The sequence below is a fragment of the Trichechus manatus genome, unplaced genomic scaffold (assembly GCF_000243295.1).
Source record: "Trichechus manatus latirostris isolate Lorelei unplaced genomic scaffold, TriManLat1.0 scaffold00001, whole genome shotgun sequence".
Taxonomy (NCBI): Eukaryota; Metazoa; Chordata; class Mammalia; order Sirenia; family Trichechidae; genus Trichechus; species Trichechus manatus.
This window is the reverse complement of record NW_004443937.1, coordinates 22,675,889-22,699,045: the sequence shown is the minus strand read 5'-3', so window position 1 is coordinate 22,699,045 and position 23,157 is coordinate 22,675,889. Positions and strand designations below refer to the sequence as shown.

General features: G+C 36.8%; 1 protein-coding gene across 4 annotated transcripts in view; it reads left to right on the top strand.

The window, feature by feature from the left end:
- Window positions 1–23,157, top strand: part of ANO10 (anoctamin 10) — a 244,419-nt gene that overhangs the window by 15,025 nt on the left and 206,237 nt on the right. For 3 of the 4 annotated variants that reach the window (XM_023726101.1, XM_023726096.1, XM_023726109.1), the window contains exons 2-4: window positions 5,814–5,966; window positions 12,085–12,282; window positions 13,880–14,014. In XM_023726101.1, coding sequence (XP_023581869.1) covers window positions 5,828–5,966; window positions 12,085–12,282; window positions 13,880–14,014 — 472 coding nt within the window. In that variant the 5' untranslated portion in view covers window positions 5,814–5,827. Of the gene's footprint in view, window positions 1–5,813; window positions 5,967–6,098; window positions 6,139–12,084; window positions 12,283–13,879; window positions 14,015–23,157 lie in introns of those variants that run through there. The other variant, XM_023726110.1, reaches the window with a different exon arrangement.

Here is a 23,157-nt window from a genome sequence, read left to right as displayed (position 1 = left end):
GTCAGGAAATCAAACGACGTATTGCATTGGGCAAACCTGCTGCAAAAGACCTCTTCAGAGTATTAAAAAGCAAAAGCATCGCTTTGAGGACTAAGGTGCATCTGACCCAAGCCATGGTATTTTCAGTCACCTCATGTGCATGCAAAAACTGGACAATAAATAAGGAAGACCAAAGAATTGATGCATTTGAATTATGGTGTTGGCAAAGAATATATTGAATATACCATGGACTGCCAGAAGAAAGAACAAATCTGTCTTGGAAGAAGCACAGCCAGAATACTCTTTAAAAGCAAGGATGGCGAGACTTCGTCTCAGGTACTTTGGACATGTTATCAGGAGGGACCAGTACCTGGAGAAGGACATTATACTTGGTAAAGCAGAGGGTCAGCGAAATAGAGGAAGACTCTCAATGAGATGGATTGACACAGTGGCTGCAACAGTGGGCTCAAACATAGCAATGATTGTGAGGATGACATGTGACCCTGTTTTACATAGGGTCACTATGAGTCGGAACTGACTCAAGGGCACCTAACAGCAACAACCACCATTCTTGTGTTAATGAAAATATTTCTAGACTTCTTTAGATTTTTACTTTTGATCATTTTGAACTGTAATTTCTGCATTATAACAATTTTGAATATTTTTTTTCCTTTGTGTTCTTCTTACATAAGGCACTCCTGAAGTTCACCCTTCAGCCAAAGATTAGACAGGTCTGTAGGACCAACAACAACACATGTGAGGAACGTGCTTCATCGTTCACTTCATGTATAGGAAACCATTGGGCACCCAGACCAAAAGTAAAGACGAAAAGGCAGGAAGAGACAGGAAAACTGGAAAAATGGAAACAGGGAACCCGGAGTGGAGAAGGGGAGAGTGTTGACACATCGCGGGGTTGGCAGCCAATGTCACAAAACAATTTGTGTGTTAACTGTTTAATGAGAAACTAATTTGCTCTGTAAACTTTCACCTAAAGCACACACACACACACACACACACACACACACACACACACAAAAAAAAAAAAAAAATACTGGGGACAGGTGGATAGCTATTAAAAATCGGTAGCATCAGCAATGCTCACCACAAATTAAGAACCAGTGCTCTAGATTAAAGACACAAAGCTATTACATTTAAGCATAAAATTTAGTTGTGAGAGTCCTGCTAGTCAAGGCTAAAATAAAAATTCCTTGAGTCAAATGTTTATTACTATTAACTAATAATAGAAAAAGGAGCCTCAGTGGTGCAAAGGTTAAGTGCTTGGCTGCTAACTGAAAGGTTGGGAGTTTGAACCCACCCAGTGGCTCAGTGGTAGAAAGACCTGGCCATCTGCTTCTGTAAAGATTACAGCCTAGAAAACCCTATGGGGCAGTTCTGCTCTCACATGGGGTTGCTATGAGTTACAATCGACTTGATGGTACCCAGCAACAACAGTAGAAAACATGCCACTTTATAGAAAGAAGCAAATTATCTCTGCTCCCCCACCTCTGAAAAGAATTTATTAGTTGAGTACTTTGCCTCTTTTTTTGAGTCTATTTATCTCGTTAGTTTACTCTGTTTGTATTTATTGCTATAACATATGGTTAGTCTTTAATTCTGTTATTTTATGTTCATTTTCAGTTTCAAATGGTTTATTTTCTGTCTTTTGTTATATCAGTTGATTTATTTTGCATGTATTTCCTTCTGAAGTTTGGAATGTTTATTTCACTTTCTAGTTCTTATAGTGATTATAATTCTCCAATATCCTTAATCTTGTATTTCTTGATTTAGCAAATTTAGATTTTTATGTGCTGTGAAAGATGAGAAAATTATATACTTTATGCTTCTTCTGACCTGTTATTAGCTTTATTTTGTCAAGTTTTATAACATTTATGTACTAACCATACTTCCCACCGTTCTATGTGTGTGTGAATTCATTGCTCACTTCTTGTCCTTTTGCAATGGCTTCTTCATTCCCCTCTGGGTTTGATGGTCAAATAGTTTGTTCAAGAAAGACATTCCCTGTGTTTCTGCATCCTTGAGAATTTCTGTCTTTTCCATCTGGACATGAATGGTGACTTGGTGTGAGTAAGAGTCTTGGGTCACATTTTCTTTCCCTTAGGACTTTATAGGCATTGCTTCTGTATTACCTATTTCTGTGGAGAACCCTGAGGCTAGCCTGATTTACTCCACTTTTTGGTAAATTGCTTACTTTTTCAGCCTGGACTGGGTGATTAAGAAGGAGCGCTGGTGTCACAGGGGTTAAAGTGATGGACTGCTAACCGAAAGGTCGGCGTTCAAAACCACCAGTGGCTCTGTGGGAGAAAGATGTGGCTGTCTGCTTCTGTAGAGATTTACAGCCTTGGAAACCTTATGGGGTCACTGTGAGTTGGAATCAACTTGAAGTCCTCGGATTTTGTTTGGGTTTGGGGTAATTAAGGAGAGGGAGGCTGTGACATTGGTTCTAGGACATTTCTACTCCTTTCCCTGGCTGTGAATTTTCACACTGCAACTTTAGGTTTTCTGTTTTGGCTGCTGAGTGTCTTTTGTTATACATATAAAGCCAAAAATATGGTTTTTTAATTTTTTTAGCTGAGTTTAACTCATTTTTTGATACATTTAATTTTGCTTTAGGCCATTAATCTTGTTCTCTGTTTTAGCTTACCTTCGATAAGAGTTGTATGGTAGACAATTCAAAATTAAGATTTTATTTAATAGGAAAAAACATGTAGAATGATAGTCTTTTGCTCATTTTTTCTATTGGGCTGTCTCTTTTTCCTTAATATATAGGGGTTCTTCGTTTGTTCTGTACATGAGTTCTTTGTTAGATATATGTGTTGTGACAATCTCCACTCTGTAGGTTGCCTTTTCACTGTCTAAATGGTGTCTTTGTATGAACAGAAGCTCTTACTGTCATATATTTTAATTCTATATACATCTAAACCCCATAAGTTATTACTGTTTTAACAATGAGTTCTTATCTAGATTTACCCACATATTTACCTGAGTCATTGCTCTTCTTTCCTTCCTGGATCTCTAAGTTTCTATCTGTGATCCTTCTGCCTTAAGAACACCCTTTATCATCATTTTATTTAGTGTGAATATGCTGGTGATGAATCCTCTCAATATTCGTTTGTTTGAAAATGTTTTTATTTCCCTTTTATTCTTGAGGCATATTTTGACTGAGTATACAATCTTGGGAGCCCTGGTGGCACAGTGGTTAAGAGCTCAGCTGCTAATTAAAAGGTTGACAGTTCAAATGCACCAGCTGTTCCTTGGAAACCCTATGAGGCAGTTCTACTCTGTCCTGTAGGGTCACTATGAGTCGGAAGCGACTTGATGGCAATGGGTTTTTTATCAATCTTGGATTGCTCGTAATTTTCTCTTAGCACTTTGAAGATACTATTTCGTTTGAAGATACAATGGCTTCCATTGTTTTTACAGAGACGTCAGCTGTCAGTCTAATTATCACCCTTCAAAGTATTTTGCTTTTATTTTTCTGATGGATTTTAAGATTTTTCTCTCGTGGCTTTTTTTACTGCTTTACTATGGTGTTTTCCTTTTATTTATCCTGCTTGAGGTACATTAAAAAAAAAAAAAAAAAAACCCTTGCCATTGAGTCGATTCCGACTGATAAGTGACCCTATAGGATAGGGTAGAACTGCCCCATAGAGTTTCCAAGGAGCTCCTGGTGGATTCAAACTGCCGACCTTTTGGTTAGCAGACGTAGCTCTTAACCGCTATGCCACCAGGTTTTCTTAAATCTATGTCTTGGTTTTATCGGTTTTGGGGAATTCTTAGTCAGTCTCTCGTCAGATATTGCTTTTGCCCCAATCTCTCCCTTCCCTGCTTCAGAGAATCCTTGTGTCTTCTTGTCTCTTACTTTCTTTTCTTCCTTTTTTGCTCTCAGGGCTTCATTCTTGATATTTTCTTCAGACCTAGTTTATAGTTCATTGATTTTCTCTTTAGCTTTGTCTAATTTTCTGTTAAAGCCTCTCTTGGGTTTTTAATTTTGACTCATATTTTTAAATTCTAGATTTTCCATTTTTAAAAATAGTTTTCAGTTCTCTGCCAAAATTCTTAATCTTTTAGTTACTTAAACATACAGGTATTTTAAAGTCTCTCCAACTAACTCCATTATTTGGATCTATTGTTTGTTTCTCTTCATTTTCGTTTATGTTAATTTGTCTCTATGTGCTTGGTATAGAAGTCCTGGTGGTGCAGTGGTTAAGCGCTCGGCTACTCACCGAAAGTTTGGCGGTTTGAACCCACCAAGCCGCTCCGTGAAAGATGTGGCAGTCTGCTTCCATAAAGATTACAGCCTTGGAAATGCTATGGGGCCGTTCTACTCTGTCCTTTAGGGTTGTTATGAGTCAGAATTGACTCAAAGGCAATGGATTTGGTTTGGTTTTATGTGCTTGGTTATTTTTTTCTTTGAAATTTTTTTCTTTGTGTATAAAAAACTTCGAAAATTTTGAGGCACAGAAAGAAGATATCTTCCTCTAGAGAGGATCTGTGTTTGCTCTGTCAGGCAGCTAGGAGCACTAGCAATCTGGGTTATCAAAATCCAGTTTCAGGGATTGAGATGTCATGAACCTAGAGTTGAGTTCCTATCACGGCTGGTCTTCTTTTGGTTCACTCTTATCTTTAGGATGTAGCCTTTTAGGGTCTCATATCAAAGCGTGGGGATTTTACCTGACTCTATTGCTTCCTTTTGTCCTCTAGTTCCTCATGACCAACAGAGGCACTGCCTAGCTTCTTGTCCTCTCTGCTCTTCCCATATTGGCAAAGGCAGCCCCTGGGAAACTGGTTGCAAGTACTGACCTTCTTCTCTGAGTTTCTTCTGGAGATGGGCTCCATGTTCCCCACTGCATTGTTGGCTTTCTGATACCCACAGACAGATTTAAAAATTATATGTACGTGTGTGTATAAATACATATAAATATATAGTCTAGTTGTCTTTAGCAGGAGGGTTTGTGTGAACTCCTTAATCTGTTCTGGAAATAGAAGTCTTAACTTGTGTTCTTAATGTGGCACCTTTAGAATGTGTAGTTTTAGGGGAGATGTACAGTAGTTGTTCTGCCTGGCTGCAGCTGCTGTAGAGTCCTACATAATTAGAACTTGACCACTCATTACACATTAACATTCTTCTAGTTTTCTTAGTCATCATTCAGTCGAGTTGTTAGCTTTTATTGATTTTGCCTCCAGTCTGTCCACACCCCTCCACTGCCACCATTCAGAGCATTATTAGCTCTTTCTAGACTACTCTGTTAGCCTCCTAGGGTCCCCTGCACTCTGGGCTGACCCTTTGTGAACTATAATAACTCCATACTCAAGCATGAAATCTGCATCAATTCCCTACTCATAATTGGTGACTCCCATTGTATATAGGACAAAGCACAATTCCTTTGTAATCAGGGACTCTAGTTAGGTACCAGCTCATCCCCATTCTACCTTCCTCTCACACACAGTTAATGCTCTAGACATACCTAGCCACTTACATTTCCCTGAACCTTTACAAATACTTTCTTACTCCCCTAGTGTGAGAGCATTTTACACTGTTATCCTTCATTTACTGAATGTCTGCCCTGCTGTATTCTGAGCTTCTTATGGAAAAGAATGGTGTTCTCTTCATCCTTGTAAGGGCCTGGTTCTACGCATGCTTTGAACCATTGGTTGAACCTTTTTAAGGTCATATTAGCCATCTGGGTCGTGAGGAATTTTCCTGTATCTTGGAAGTCAGCATTATGTGTAATTTAAAGAAAATGTAAGCACAGTGTGTTGTGCATTTCTCTTTTCCATAAGAACCTATTTTTGCCTTTTATTTTAATTTTCAGCAAGTTTGTCAAAGATGAAAGTTACCTTATCAGCTTTGGATACTTACGAGACTTCTTTCACACCTTTGGTAGTCATTGAGCTTGCTCAGGATGTCAAAGAAGAAACCAAAGAATGGTTGAAAAACAGAATTATTGCTAAAAAGAAAGATGGAGGTGAGTACAATAAATATTACTCAGACTTAGTCATGCTCAATGACTAAATATGTATTTGGAAATGTGTTTTACAATTTTCTCATTGATGTATTTTATTTATTAATGTCCATTTCTTTGTTCTTTATTATATAGGCAGGACTTGAAAGGAGTTATTAAAGCAGGATTAGACTCTGTAAGTCCCCATTAGGCTGTAAGCAGCATAAGTAGCTTTGTTCATAGTGCTGAACTTTGTGCCTAGTACAGTATTTGATACATAGTACTTGCTAAATAAATATTTGTCAAATGAATGAACAAGTATCTATTGAGTGTTCTTTGCCTAGTGCTACCAAACCCAACCCATTGCTGTCGAGTCTGACTCATAAATATGGTCTTTGCTAGGATGTTACCATCAGTCTTGTTGTTAGCTGCTGTCGAGGTTGCCCTGGACTCATGGTGACCCCATGCACAGTGGAACAAAATGCTGCCCAGTCCTGCGCCATCCCCATGATCAGTTGTGGCTCGAACCGTTGTGATCCATAGGGTTTTCATTGGCTGGTTTTCTGAAGTAGATCACCAGGCCTTTTTTCATAGTCTGTCTTAGTCTGGAAGCTTTGCTGAAACTTGTTCAGCATCGTAGCAACATGAAAGCCTCCACTGACAGATGGGTGGTGGCTGTGCATGAGGTACATTGGTTGGGAATCAAACCTGGGCCTCCCACATGGAAGATGAGAATTCTTCCCCTGAACCACCAATGCCCTTACTATCAGGGTAGGGAGACTAAATGCCAGTTCCTGGAAATTTAAGTAATTAAAAAAAAAGTTAATGGAAGAGCTATCACAAAGCAGTGTATGATGCTTACAAATGAATCATATGTAACTTTCTGTAAAAGTCAAGGGGAGAGTCAGATGACACTTTGGTGATGCTTTTTGGGTTGATAAGGGATGACTTTATAAAAGAAGCCAAAGTTTAACCCTTTTTTGAAGGTTGTCAAAATCTGAGAAGAAGGTGGAGGACATTTTACAGAAGCAGACACTTCATAAACTACACAAAACAATACCTTAAACTTTACTAAGCCACTAAATGCTGGACCAAACTGAAACAGACTCTTTTAAAAAAATATTTCGACTGAAAACTGAAATGGTTTCTTAAAAATAAAATTTTGAAGAAAAGTGGAATCTTTAAACTTTTTCAAACAATTGAACAGAAAAGGAAACTTAATAACAAGAGTATCTACTTGTTGAAATCTGAGGTATTGCACCAGACTCAAGTCCCTTCTTTAAAATTCTTGTGAAGTGAGAATGTTTTAGTGTGTTAGAGTGAGAGACTCCAGTATATTCTCAGCCATCTTTTCTGTTGATTGTGTGCCTTCAGCACAGACAGGATGGGGTGGAGAGGCTAATGTCTTACACTGCTTGGAAGATCATAAAAGAACTTTCCAAAAAAGTGTTCTGAATCTTCTAGGTAAAGATAGTGAATTTAACACTTACGTGTACTTCTACTCTTTTCCAAACCCCTATTAAAATGATAAAGGATTAAAAAAAAAAAGGGCATAAGCCCACATTGACAGAAGGAAGATACAATAGCAACAAAATTTTGGAAGCTAGAAAACAGATGAGTAGTAATTGACTTCTCAGACCTGAGAAAGCCACATCTTGAGCTGGCAGGGGGGAAAGTTGAGATGCACTTTGGTTTACACTGCAGAATTCTCCCAAAGACTTGGAAATTGGTGACACTGGGAGCTTATGGAGGTGGGAAAAAAGTGGTACCAAGAAAAACAGAGGATTGGCTGAGATTTATTTAAGAAATAGTTAAGATCCTTGGATCCCTTCTGTATTCCACTGCCCTAACAGAAGACTCAAAGTTTTTTCTTTGGAAATGATCGGTTGCATGATTTTGTGACATGGAGGCTCTATGCACAGAATATCGTTAGCACTCCACCACCCCCACTCCACCATTCTATCCCTAATTCAGCTTTCTAATGCCAACAGTCAAACTCAAACCATCTAGGAAGGAGATTGAACAGTCTTTCTCTGGGAAATCTGACCAGCTCAAGACGAAATACAGGTGCAGAAATCAGGAGGTTGTCCATTAAAGGCCACCTTTGACCAACTACATCTAAGCCCTTAGAACTTCTGTTTAGCCTTTTAGAGCCCTGTCTTAAACATGAGTAAACAAATGAAAGATCACCAAACATCTGGGGAAAATCTAACATGAAAGAGAAAGCTAATACTAAACAAGCAAGCAAACAGGTAAGAGCAACCGACTATGTAGAAAAAGAACACCAAAAGAAAATTAAAAATCTCTATTTTTGGAGTTAAGAGAAGATAATAACATCTGTGAATTAAGAGTAGGATATTATAAAAATAATCATTTCGGAAACATGAAAGCAAAATTTAAAAACTCAGTTTGAGGGTTAGAAGATAATGTTGACAAAATCTCCCAGAAAGGTGACTGAAAAGTTATAGAATTGGAAAATATGAGAGAAAAAAATAAGGAAATTAAAGGATTAGTCCAGGAGGTATGTATCTGAGTGAAAGGAGTTCTGGAAAAATAACAGAGAAAAATGAGAGGAAGAAATCATCAAAGAAAAAGTCATGCCATGTTTTTCCAGACTGAAAGGGCCCATGCGGGGCCCAGCATTGTGGATGAAAATGACATATCATTAGAAAGTTTCAGAACCCTGGGGACAGAAGATACTACCTACTTCCAGAAAAAAGAAAACAGGTCAGATATTAAAGATCACACTTCTTAACAGAAAACATTGAAGCTAGGAAGCAGTGGCATAATATCTTCAGGATTTTCTGAAGGACAATGATTTTCAATCTAGAATTTTGTACCCCGGCAGACTGTCAGCAAGGTTCACGTGAGGGTAGAGTGAAGAGAGATTTCTCTAAGAAAATGATATTGATGGGATATCTCTCATGTCAGTGTATCCAAGGGAGATTTAGACAGTTGGCAGGGAACTTGGGGGGGGGGGTGTTGAATTATCAATAACTACATAATAAACTAAGCAAGTGATAAAACGAGACAGTCATGGGAAGTTCAGGAAAGGAAAATTATAGTATGCTGTAAGGATCAGCTATAAATAACATGTATCTAGTCTTAATAATATAAATACTAATAATGAAACTAAGACTAGGAAGAAATGTCTGGTGATCTACTTCCAAAAATTACTATGAAAACCTTATGGATAGCAACAGAACATTGTCCAATATAGTGCTGGAAGATGAGGTTGGGAGGCACTCAGAGTATGACATATTTGGTAAAGTAGAAGGTCAGCAAAAACAAGGGAAACCTTCAGTGAAATGGATTGACACAATAGCCACAACAATGGACTCAAACATATCAAAGATCTTGAGAATGATCCAGGACTGGACAACATTTCATTCTGTTTTACATGGGTCGCCATGATTTAGGAGACAGCAACTAACAACAACAATGAAAACTATATTGTGAGAATGGAATGATGGGAATGCTACATAGAAATGGTGAGGATGGGGAGAAAAGAGAGCTAAATCCTCATCTTTTAAGACTTAGAACTGAGAAATCTAGAAATAGCTCTTTAAGCATCTTATTTAGTGACATGAATGCAAGTAACAGAGCAATCACCTGAACAATTTGAAAGTGGTTTCCACTGGGGAAGGTGAATTGTGGGGAGAGAGAAGATGGGCACTGCTCTTTTTCAAAACAAGATTTTGACAAATGGTTTTTCATAAAGGTTATACCAATTTATACTCCTATAGCAATATCTGAGAGTACCATTCCCACATTCTCACTGCATCAGTTTGGGTTTTCCAAGCAAGATTGGGTTTTCCGGGATGGGATTTGATGCATAAGAGATTTATTGAGGGAAACATAGGTGGAAAGATAAAGGGGGAGGGAGCAGGAGTAGGTAGGAAGAGCCTTCAGACTGTGGAGCTGGTCTGACACCTGTGAAAGGAGAGAGGGAAGGAAGGAGGTTGAGTAGGAAGAGCCTCAGACCACAGCATAGTTCTGAGAAAGTGATGGTCAGGCCCAAACGTTGCCATTAAAGGAAACCCATGTTGAGCTGAAGTGGCCTTTATCCAATGTCCCCTCTCTTCCCAGCCAACGACTAGGAGCAGTTGGGAGAAGTGTGGCAGGAGTGTGCAGCAGGTAAAAAGGTGCAGCATCAGGAGACTGTCAGTCAGCTCTGCTCCTTGCAGCTGATTCTCTTGAAGGGAGAGTTGAGTGGAGTGGGGCACCTCTACGGCTGCCACAGTCATCAGCCTAGTTTGTTATCAACCTTCTGATCTATGCAGTGTGAGAAGTAAAAAATAGTATATTAGTGTAATTTTAATTTGCATTATCCTAATCTGAGTGAGGTTAAGGATCTTACATTTAAGAACCATTTGTATTTTCTGTGAATTGAACATATCTTTTGTCTACTTTTTATTAGTTTTTATACTATACTATAAATTTCCTAAATATTAGTGTCATAATATGTTAATTTTAATATATTAATCTACTTGGTAAGTGTAATATAAGTTCTGCTCATTATGCTGTCACCGTCTAGTTAGTATATTCATAATTCCTGTCCACTCTTTCTAAAGAGTAAATAGTAAAGAAATAAATGTACCTTTAAAAGCTGAATGTAGGTAGATATAAAAAATTAGGAAAAAATATCATTTTTCTCCATAATCTTTTAAATAATAATTACACATACAATATCAAATCATAACATCTTTGATTAATTTTTTGGAAGCCTGTTTAAGAAAAATATCATTAGACCTAATTGAATGTAGAAATTTACAAGAAAAAAAATCATTGAAAAATTGCATTGCTTTTTATTATTTAATATTAATGTTTCCAAGTTTGTTATGTCTAATATTTATTACATTTGTGTTTTTTTTCCACTGGAAATTTTATTTCAAATTAATTTTATTAAATTGTAGTTTGTTTGTTTTGTATTAAGAAACTGTATCCTTTTGTTGCATATTTTCGGTCAGTACAATTTTATACCTGGAGCTAATGAACGTTGGATTATTATCTCAGATCTACTTCTGATTTGAGTAACTGGAAAGCCACTTATTACTACATTTTCTGGTTTTTCATTTATTAAAAAAAACTATAAAAGTCAACAATAAAAAGATGACCATCCCAATTAAAAAATGGGTGAAGGACTTGAGTAGACATTTCTCCAAAGAAGATATGCAAATGGTCAGTAAGCATATGAAAAGATGTGCAATGCCATTAGTCATTAGGAAAATACAAGTCAAAACCACAGTGGGAAACCACTTCACCCCCACAAGGGTGGCTATTATCAGAAAAATGGAAAATAGCAAGTGTTGGCAAGAATGTGGAGAAATTAGAACCCTCGAGTGTTGCTGGTGAGAATGTAAATGGTGCAGCTGCTGTGGAAATCAGTTTGTTCCTCAAAACATTAAACATAGAACTACCAGATGACCCAGCCATTCCACTCTTAAGTGTATATCCAAAGAACTGAAAGCAGTGACTCAGACAGGCACATGTTCACCAATGTTCATTGCAGTATTATTCCCAGTAGCCAAAATGTGGAAACAATCGAAGTGTCCATCAATGGAAGAATGGATAAACAAAATGTGGTATATAATACAATGGAATGTTATTCAGCCATAAAGAGAAATGAAGCTCTTATACATGTTGTGACGTGGATGAACCTTGAAAGCATTATTCTAAGTGAAATAAGTCAGATACAAAAGGACAAATATTGTATGATGCCACTTACATGAAATACCTAGAACAGACAAATGCATAGAGAAAGCTTATTAGTAGTTCCCAAGGGCTTGGGGATGTGGGAAATGGAGAGTTATTGCTTAAGGGGTACCGAGTATCTGTTTGGAGTGAAGAAAAACTTGGAAATAGATAGTGGTGATGGTTGCACAGGCTAGTGAATGTAATTTATGTCACAGAATTGTACACTTAAGGCAAATGTTTTGTTTATACATTTTGCCACCATAAAATTAAAAAATAAAGCTATAATGAACTGCCATTCCCCAACTTACTTTGACTCTTATTTATTTGGAAGATTTAAGTTGTTAACATAATTTTGTTTCTTTCTACTAAAGTAGTAACATTAGAAAGTTTTTCTTTTTTTAAGCTTTTATGTTTTTCTAAGATTGTGCTTATCTTTTCTTTAAAGGTGCCCAGCTGTTGTTTAGACCCTTGTTAAATAAATATGAGAAAGAAACGTTAGAAAATCAAAACTTATATCTTGTTGGCGCTTCCAATATTAGATTGCTGCTAGGGGCAGAAGCATTGGGCTTGGTAAAAGAGTGCAACGATAACACCATGAGGGCCTTCACATATGGAAGCCGACAGAACTTCAAAGGTTTTGATGGTAAGTCCCTCAATTCTTTGTTTCTGTCTGAATCAGTTTATCAGAAAATAAGTTTTTGATAAATAGATCAGGAGTCAGCAAACTTTTTCAGTAAAGAGCCATGCATTAAATATTTTAGGCACTGCTGGCTGTATGGTTTCTGTTGCAACTACTCAACATTGCCATTGTAGAACAAAAGCTGCCTTAAGCGATAAGTAGACAAACAAGGGTGACTGTGTTCCAATAAAACTTTATTTACAAAATCAGGTGGTTAAACACATTTGGTCCATGGGCCGGAGTTTGAGACCTTGGAATAGATGACCGTAAATTAAAAGGACACATGTAACTTATTAGTATTATTCTAATTCATAGAATGGTGGATATTCATCAGCTTTATATAGAAAAATCTTATAAATTTTAAAATGGGAGAAACATATTCCATTCAGTGTCCTAGAATCCTCATTTCCTGAATTTTCTGGCTCCTACTGAATACAGTGGGATAACTGACTCTGTTCCAGCCCAAATAGGGGGTTCTGGAAAAGATCAGATTCTGGAAAGAACTACTGCAGACGCCAAGGTGGCTGTGTTATTAGGGTGAGAGTTTGATTTCAGAACCCAGCTGGCCCCTTCAAAGGCTTTCAGAGTTACAAGACGTGATTAGACTTCCTCAGGCTCACCCTGGATTTTTTAAACCTTGAATAAATGATCAAGGTGAAATTCACCTCATGTGAGAGGATTCACCTGCCAAAGAGCTAGAGTATTTTCTTATCAGACTTAATCTTCTCCCTCATTTATGAGAGTTATGTTTGACTCCAGAAGGGAATAGCCTGGGTTTGAGAGTTCAAAGGAGGAGAATTTGCCATATACACAGACTTCTGCAGTTACCTCCCTGCTTAGGAATATTGTGAAAATTAAAGACTATATTGCCTTTTGTTCATTGGTACTTAATGAGATCAAACAGGTGTCTCCTGTTTGGATGTTTGTACCATGTTATGTATAGTCCGCCCCCACGTTATGAACATCCAACTTACATAAAACCCGTAGTTATGAACCAACCCTTTGTAAAGCCTATTATATGAAAAATTCGAGGTACATACAGTAGTTTATAATAATAAACACTCACTACTTTGCGACACACATCAAAACATTGTTATTATTACTGTATTTTTTATGTTAAAGATGTTTTAGTGTATCTGGAAGTGTTTCTTTAATGTTTTTTATGCATAGAAAGGTAGACTATATACTATACACTAAGACAACTGTTTTGACTCTCTGACGTTAGATACGAATGTACCTAACTGTTCCAACTACTACAAATTCTACTTAAAGACAGATTTAGGAATGGAACTAGTTTGTAATCCGGTGACTACCTATAACAACTATTAAAGTAATGGAAGAATTGTATTATGTGAAGGTATAAATGAATTTTTTATTCTCGTAAAATATTTAAGGAGCTTTATGTTGTATTTATCAGTTTTATACTTTGCTTACTACTTATATTGTTTACATTATTATTTCTATAATCCCAGGCAATTTAAGTATTATTAAGTGTTATTACTTAATTTTTACTTTCACTTTATTACAGAGAAAATAACTGGAATTTTTGGCTTAATTTTAGATAACAATGATGATTTCCTCACAATGGCAGAATGTCAATTCATTATCAAGCATGAACTTGAAAATCTTAGAGCCAGAGATGAAAAAATGATCCCTGGTTACCCCCAGGCAAAGTTGTATCCAGGAAAATCATTATGTAAGTCATTATATCAACCAGTTTCATGAATACATGTTTTAATGGAATTATTTTTTCTTAGAAGCCCTGGTGGTGCAATGGTTAAATGCTCGGCTATTAACTGAAAAATTGGCAGTTCGAGCCCACCTAGCAGCTCTGCGAGAGAAAGACCTGGTGGTCTGCTCCCATAAAGCTTAAAGTCTACAAAACCCTATGGGGACAGTTCTACTCTGGTCTTATGGGGTCACTGAATCAGAATCGATTTGATGGCACCTAGCGACAACAGAAATAAATAACAAATTATAGAGGCTTGATTTTTTTTCTCCTACTGAAAATGTTAACCATCTTTACAATAACCTGTTTTTTTGTGAACATATCTTTTGGTTTTTGAGCTTCAGTATACATTTAATACATTTAAGTCAATGTATTCTTTACGGTTCACTACTTCTTATTTCTGAAGGTTTCACAGCATACAATTAGCTAGGAAATATGTTGTCAAAAATGAACAATTTATATTGATATTTTGAATTCCAATCTAAATCATAGGATTTTACTTAATTTCTTTGGTTTTATATTATATCTCTGTTCACTTACATTGAAAATCTTGATTCTTAATAACATTAATGGAAACCCTGGTGGCGTAGTGGTTAGAAGTTTGGCTGCTAACGAAAAGGTTGGCAGTTTGAATCCACCAGGCACTCCTTGGAAACCCTATGGGGCAGTTCTACTCAGTCCTACAGGGTCGCTATGAGTTGGACTCAACGGCAACGAGTTTGTTTGTTTTTTTAATAACATTAACATAATTACTAATTTGCTTTTTCTTATGCTATACATAAAACAGCTTGAAAAACCATGCTAATTTTAATATCAATAATATAACTTCTGAATGAGGTTTAAGATTTCATTCTACTTTTTTTTTTTTCTATTATTATATATGATTCATGTCTTACCTGTTTTTTAAAGGTGTGGTAGAATTCACTTACGAAATCATCTGGCTCTGATATTTGTGGATTAAGTCTTTGAATAATTTTTTCTAAATCATTTATGGAAATTGGTTTGTTTAGACTTTCTATCTCTACTGAGGTCAGTTTGGGTAAACTTTATTTTTATAGACAATTATCCATTTTATCTAGATTTTCAAATGTGTGTGAATTGATTTGTGCAAATTTCTCTCAGGATCTTTTTAATTCGTTTGCTTTAATAGTTATTTTCCCCTTGTCATTATTTTATTTGCGCTTTCTCTCTTTTTTCGTATATAGCTAACTAGTGATTTGTCGATTTTGTTTACTTTTTTTCCCCTCAGCTGTTTAATTTACTTATTAGTTCTACTGTGCTTCTGTTTCCTAACTCATTAATTCTTGCTTTCATCTTTATGTACTTTGTTGTAATTTTTCTTTCTGAAATGGGTGTTTCATTCACCTTGTGTTCATTCTTTTATTCTTATTGTTAAATACTTAAGACTCTGTTTTTCTCTGACCATTGCTTTAGCTGTACCTCATAGATCTGATGTATAGAAATTCTGTACTTCATTTTGTATTTCCCTTTCTATTTGAGTTATTCAATAGTCAGTTTTAAAATTCCCAGGTAGAAGGGGCTTTTTTTTTAAAATTTTATTGTTAATTTCTAGTTTTGTTGCATTGTTTCAAAGAATGAAGTTCATATTGCTGCTTTTTAAAATTTATTGAGATTTTGTTTGTGGCCTAATATATGGCCATTTTTGTGTGTGTGTGAATGGTCCATATGTATTTAAAAAGAAGATGAATCCTTTAGTTTTAGGAAACAAACTTTGATATACTTATCTAGAAGATCTGCCTCTTTGATCATGTTGTGTAGGTCTTCTGTATCCCTTGTATGTGTTTTAATCCATGAGTCTCTATTCATACCGAACGAGGGGAGCCTCTTACTCTTAGCGTGTTTCTATTTCTCTTTGCTTCTCCTGTAGTTTCTGCTTAATGAAAGTTTCTGCTCTGTGATTTTTGTGTGTAGATATTCATAACTATTATTTTGTCAATATGTATTGTAGTCTTTTGGCATTATAAAATGTCCTCCTTTATCTCATTGAGTCTTGGCATGATTGCTACCTTGTCATGATCCTGGTCTTATTTTTGTTTGCATTTTCCTAATATACCTTTGCCCATCCATTAATATTTTGACTCTCTTAATCATATTGTTTTAGGTATATAGAAGACAACACAGAAGTAGGTTTTGTTTTATGAGTTGTCTAAAAATCTTTTAATAGGTCAGTTCAGCTCATTTGCATTCGTTGCTACAATCAAATCTATTTGGTCTCAGTTTTCTCGTTTTATTTAATGGTCTTTTTATTGTATAGATATACAGTCTTTCACTACGTCGTCTAGGTTTTTTTTTTCCTCTTAAAAATTCTTAGTATTTAGGAAGGTTTGTACTTTTGCTCTGATATTACTCTTATAGTAATAACTTTCTATACTCACTGTTAGTTCTCTATTAATCTTTCTACTCTTCTCTCCTTCTCCACCTAATTTTAGTCAGTTTTATTATCCTTAATTCATCTTTGGATTCTTAAGTACATTTTGGTTTCAGTTAGCTTACTTTACTTAGTCCCTTCTCTCACTCTTTGTACTCTCTCACTCTCTGTCCTCATTCTTTGTATGTGTGTATTTTCTACTTTGTCAGAACATTTGACATTACATACTGTTCTACTTTATTATTATCCTTTTTTAAATCTTTAATCTACTGTTGAATATATTCAGTATTGCTAAGGTGTTTCTAATCATCCCTTGTTTGGATAAAGCTCATCCTTTAGTTGATTTCTTAGAAAGGGCCCCTGGATGCAGTAGTCCCTGAGTTCTTTCATGTTCGTGTTTTGATATGTGAGGGGCAGTGTGACTGGATAAAAATCTTTGGCTCACATGTTCTTTCCTCTGGAGTCTTGCAGATGTTGTTCTTCTCTTTTCTTGAGTTAAATGTTGCCATTGAAGTCAGATGGTAGCATTGTTTTCTTTGTTTTTTAAGTGACTTGGTCTTTTAGCCTCAAAGCCCATGGAATTTTTTTTTTTTTTTGTATGTTTAAAGTCTAATAATTTTATGAGGGTATGTGTTAAAGATGATTTTTCTTGGTAAAAATGCATATTCAAGTCTTATTTTATTTTGTAATATTTTGAGGGAGATTATAGTTCTAAATGAAGTCCCTGGGTGGTGCAAACAATTAAGCACTTGACTACTAGCCAGAAGGTTGGCAGTTTAAACCCACCCATAGGCACCTCAGGAGACAGGCCTGGCAGTCTGCTTCTGAAAGGTAATAGCCTTGAAAACTCCACGGAGCAGTTCTATTCTGCACACATGGGGTTGCCCTGAGTCGGGATTGACTCAATGGCGACAAACAACGACAACTTAGTTTTAATTATTAGTTGTTTCATTGCTTTTTCTTCTTCAGGGACTCAATTTACATGGGTTGGATCTTCATTGCTCATTTTCTGTATCTATTTTTTTTTCCTTTGATCCTTTTTACCTCTGTATTTATTTCTGTCAAATTTTTTTTGGCTCTTCTCACTTCTAATCTTTCTCTATATTTTATCACAGCGTTCTGCCTTGGACACCTAGTAATTTAGGCTTTGTTTCTGAGAAGATTTTGTCTTTTTCTGTCAGAACTTTTCCTCAGTTCTGCCAGTTCCTATTTTATGTCTTCTGTTTGTTTGCCCTATTCTTTTCTTTTTCTTGAGATTATTTATTTGAAATTATTTAATTATTTTAAGTACATGTTGGAGTATAAGGTTGCGGTTTTCCCCCCCTTTGTGGTGGATTTTTCTGGTGGAGTCTCATCTGCTGGAAGTTTTTATTCTCATTTTTGGTTTTGTTTTTCTTTCTTTTCAAGTATCTTCATATGCATGTAGAGTTTTAATTTTCTCATTAATGTTTGAATGTTTAGGATATTCCAGTATCAACCATTAGCATGAGATCCTATGGAATATAAAGGAGAAGAGTTTAGATGGCTTTCTGGGTCAATGACAGGCTTCCTCTGCCATTACCATACTAAAGACATTTTTTAAAACCAAATGGTGCCTCTCTCCACCACTCCCTGACCCCCTGTGGGAGTTTTTGTTTGTTTGTTTGTTTTTAATACTATCATGCTTTATACTATTTTATCACTTTTTTTCCTCTTTTTCTTTACCGTGAGATGCTACCTCCAAGGACTCCATTACTTTCCAAGGTGTTTTTGTCTATGTTCCCCAGAAGCAGTGCTTTCATATGTCAGCCACTTCTTGTTTTGTGCACTTTCCACGCTCTTCCTTTCAACCTTTCATGTTGTCAGTGCTCTGACCCATCATGTCTCAAACCTGTTCTCACAGGTTCCCACTCAGGGGAATGGTGGTGAATTCTAGTTCATGTTATCTGGGTTTTCTGTACCACTAGGACTTCTCTAGGAGTCCTGGGTGGCACAAACAGTTAAGCACTTGACTGCTAACTAAAAGGTTGGTGGTTTGAACCTACCCAAAGGTGCCTTGGAGAAAGGCCTGGCAGTGTTTTTCCAAAAGGTCACAGCCTTGAAAACCCTATGGAGTGCAAGTCTACCCTGCAGCATGTGCAGTCACCATGAGTCGTAATTGACTTGATAGCAACTTTTTTTTTGGAGGGTAGTACAGCTTTTTTTCAGACCCCTCTGCCCTCCCTGTTCTTTTGTGCAGCTCCTGTTGGACTTCCTCCACCATTCTAGTCTGTAGTCCAGAGCTTTTTGTGTTCTTGGGTCTTTATTGCCTGAATTACATGTAAATGGGGTTTTGTAGTCTCCTCTGTCTCTGAGTTTTGCTGTAAGCATATGTTATAGATGTGTTTAGTTGCTTTCCTTGTTGATCTGCGTAGGTTTTAAGAAGTAGCAGGAAATTTGAATGTAGGTAGTTGTCATTGTTGTTTGTCCTCATTTCCACTCAACCTGCATATGTCTTGATGGCTGATTATTTTGTATCAGTTTTTTTGGTCGGACGTGTGTTCTTTCAGTGCATAGATTAAAGATTACCATTATTTCAGGAGAACTTTTCTTCAATTGCCTTTGAAGCTTTGGTTGTATTTGATCTGTTCTAGTCTTCAGGGATGCCAATTATATATATATGTGGACTCTCCTATGTCTTACATTTTCTCTGTACTTTTTTTTTTTAGGTCTTTGTTCTTGCTTAATCTTCTTAAGCTTGTTTACCATTTTCCTGTGTTTTCAGCCTTTTTGTAGCTTTTATTATAACTTTATATCTCTGATAGTTTTATTTTTGCTTACATTGCCTTTCTGAGTTCTGCCTCGCTAGCTTTTCTTGAGTTTTAATTTCAAAGATGCAGTATTTGCTTTAATTCCTTTAATTTCTTGAAGAATTTCAGTTTTTCATTGCTCGATGCTGCAGTATTCTGTTGTTTTTTCTCTGCTTTTTGTTTATAGTTATCCTTTTTTCCCTTGTATTATTATTATCATTAGCATAGTTCTGTGCCAGTTTCTTTGTGATTATTACTTATTTTCTAACGAATCCTCAGTTTTTTCAGACTGGCTGTTTTCGGAAGCATGTTTGTAGGTTGTGGGGGTGGGGCAGAGTGCGAAGAATATTTTCTGACATAGCTGGATACTGAATCAAATAAAATACAGAGCTGACTGAGGCACTGTCTTGGTTAGTGATGTAAACATCCCTGATTCTTCCTTTCTACCTGCATTAATCAGACCATCTTGTGGAAATCACTGCCTCTGTCTGTGTGTTTCTGTATGGGTACAACATCTGGAGTGGGGCTGTGGTGGAGAAAAGAGTGGGTGTGCTCTTTTATCTGCCGGGACTCTGAGCAGCAGTTTCCAAATGCCCCTAGTTGCTTCAAAGAGAGAAATTTTCACCTAAATGAAAACTTGAAAGAAGTATGTAAATGTATTTCTCTTGAGTGTATAGGTAACCAGTTTGGTGTCCTGAAGCTATACCAGAAATAACTTCCTCACTGACAGGATGAGGTTTTTATAAACAAGAATTTTTTTTTTTTTGTACTGAATATTTACTATAATTTTAAATTGTATTTATTTGTACATTTTATCACTACAGATAATTTTTAATGCTAAATATTTGGAAGTAAATGTTTTGTACTAAACAATAAAATCATCTCAGTCATGGTCATTTGAAAGCTGAGATAAGAATTTATTTAAGTTGTCAAAGCTAGGTTTTAAATTCTGCATTATTCTCTTCCTTGATGATGCTTTTGAAAATGTGATCCTCAAAATGCTGTTATATTGTATATCATTTTAATTTTATATAAATGTTTGGTCGAAGAAATGGTATATGTATAATTGTAAACTGCTGGCTACTTTCAAAGTGTAAATTGCAGAACCACCAAGACTTAGAGTCACTTAAAATACTAGACTGTCATTAAGTTAATCCACAGAGGTAAACAGAAAAGCTTATTTTGGCCTTTAAATTTTGGTTGCTGATGTGGGAGCCACCCTCTTAAGCCGCGTCTTCTCTGAAGCTGATCAGGAGAGACTTTAACTGGCTCCATGTGATCCTGTCTACACCGTGGGAGCTGGCAAGGGCTTTCGTGAGATGCACTCTCCATTATCTTAGGTCTAATTTGATTTTAATTTTATATACAATGGTTATAAATTTGTCTGCCGCAACATCGTGCTTTGATAGAAACATTTCATTAAGTAGATAGCAAATCGTGTCATAGTAAACATGATTTTGAGGCAGTTAGTTAGGTGGTGCTGTGAGCTCTGCAGTTTAGGGCTCTTCCTCCTTCCATCAGATGGCAAGACGTGGAAAACTAGAAATTGGTATACGTGTGTTTTAGTTGTCCAGCATTCATCTTGATGGCCATCCCATTTCTGGTTTTCCACGTGAGCTAAGATCTCTTCATACCCTCAGACCCTACTTTCTCCTATTGGTTCTTAATAGTTAATAGCTATGTAAATAACTTAATGAAAGATTTTCTTTAAAGAAAGTAATTAAGGGATCCACAAATTATTTACGAACTGTACCCTAAATAGTGCTATTATTTACTTTAGATTAAATCTCTGTCTCATAATGTCTATCAAATGATTATCATGTTTTGATTGATGGAGATGTGAAACAGCTCGTGATTATGTCTTTAATATTATGTAGTTATTCTTTTGAAGTCCATGGGTGGTGCAAATGGTTAACACGCTTGGCTGCTAACCGAAAGGTTGGACGTTTGTGTCCACCCAGATGCATCTTAGAAGAAAGACCTGGCAATCTACTTCCGAAAAATCAGTCATTGAAACCCTGTGGAGAACTATCTATATGGGATCAAATTCAACAACAGCAATTTGAAAGATTAGATAGGAAACTTAGGGGGCATTGAGTTTATGTTAAAGGGGAGGAAAAATTTGGAAAAGGAGGGTGAAAATGGTTGCACAACTTGAAGAATGTAATCAGTGTCACTGAATTGTACATGTGGAAACTGTTGAATTAGTGTATGTTCTGCTGTGTATATTCTCAAAAAACAACCACAGAAAATTAAAAAAAAAATAGCCACATAGAAATGAAGAAAACAAAACAAAAACAAAAACGGAAGCCTTATGGAGCTCGGTTCTGTTCTGACACACACGGGATTGCTATGAGTCGAAACTGATTTGATGGCAACTGGTGGTGGTAGTTATCCTTTTGGAACATTGTGGTTGACTATCTTCTGTATACAAGTGGATAGATCAGAGTAGTCAGATACAGTCTGTTTTCTAAAATCTTTAATTGGCCTTATAAGAATGATGGAATAAATGCCAATTATATATCATGTAGGAGGCATATGCATACAAAGATTAAGCCATTTATACACACATACACATACATATGTATACACATATACATATACACATAGGTCCCTGGGTGGCGCAAACAGTTTGTACTTGGCTGGTAACTGAAAGGTTGGCTGTTTGAACTCACCCGGTGGCACCGTGGAAGAAAGCCCTGGCAGTCTGCTTCTGTAAGGAGTAAACAAACAAACAAAAAAAACTAAACCTGTTGCTGTCAAGTTGATTCCAACTCACAGGGAACCTATAGGACAGAGTAGAACTGCCCTGTAGGATTTCCAAGGCAACAATCTTTACATGAAGCAGACTGCCACATCTTTCTCTCATGGAGTGGCTGGTGTGTTTGAACCGCTGACCTTTTGGTTAGCACCTGAGCACTTAACCATTGCGCCACCAGGCCTCCTTCTGTAAAGATCACAGCCAGGAAAACCCTATGGAGCAGTTCCACTTTGTAACACGTGGGGTCGCCATGAGTCTGAGTCAGTGGCACAGGACAACATACATATATGCATGTGCTGTGTTTTGCCACATACATATTTGCCATTTTTATATTAAGAAGTTATGAAAACAGTACAGGTGGTATCCCTGAGAAGTTTTTCATTACTAAGAAAATGTGGTCCATTCACACCCTAGTCTAGAGTCACACAAGGGGCCATGGGGGTGCTAGGGTCCAGCAGCAGCTGCGGGGGTGGTGGAGGCTGTAGTCATTCTGCAAAGGCTGCTGGCCTTCGCTGTTAGTCGGTGCTCTGTGTGCTCATTATCCCATTGCTGAAATGGAGTTGGCAAGACCTGCTCTTCCCTGTTGTGAAGAGACGCTGTAAGGACTCTTGAGAGAGATGTTTGTTTTTACTTTTGAAGTAAGCACCTCACATAAACCAAAGACAGAAGCAGTACTGTGTAAGTATTGTTATTGTCTTATTTAATTACTGGGTCCTACTATAAACCAGGTTACTTACGTTGTTGTTGTCAGGTGCTGTCTAGTCGGTTCTGACTCGTATGTACAACAGAATAAAACACTGCCCCGTCCTGCGCCATCCCCATGATCATTGCTATGCTTGAGCCCATTGTTGCAGCCACTGTGTCAATCCATCTCTTTGAAGGTCTTCCTCTTTTTCACTGACCCTCTACTTTACCAAACATGATGTCTTTCTGCAGGGACTAGTCCCTCCTGATAGTCTCTCTTAAATTAGATTTTGATTTGTTTTTATTTGTTAAATGGCTATGGTAGTAATAACCCACAGTACTTGACGAGAGATCATTTAGCATTCTTGAAGGAAGAAGTCTTGTTTAAGCCGTTCCTTTCTTTAAATAGGCCCACACAGCATCATATTTTCCTTTAAAGGTAAGACTCCTGGAAATTACATTCTTAGCTGACTTGAGAAGGTTGAAGGATAAAACACACACACCCCAC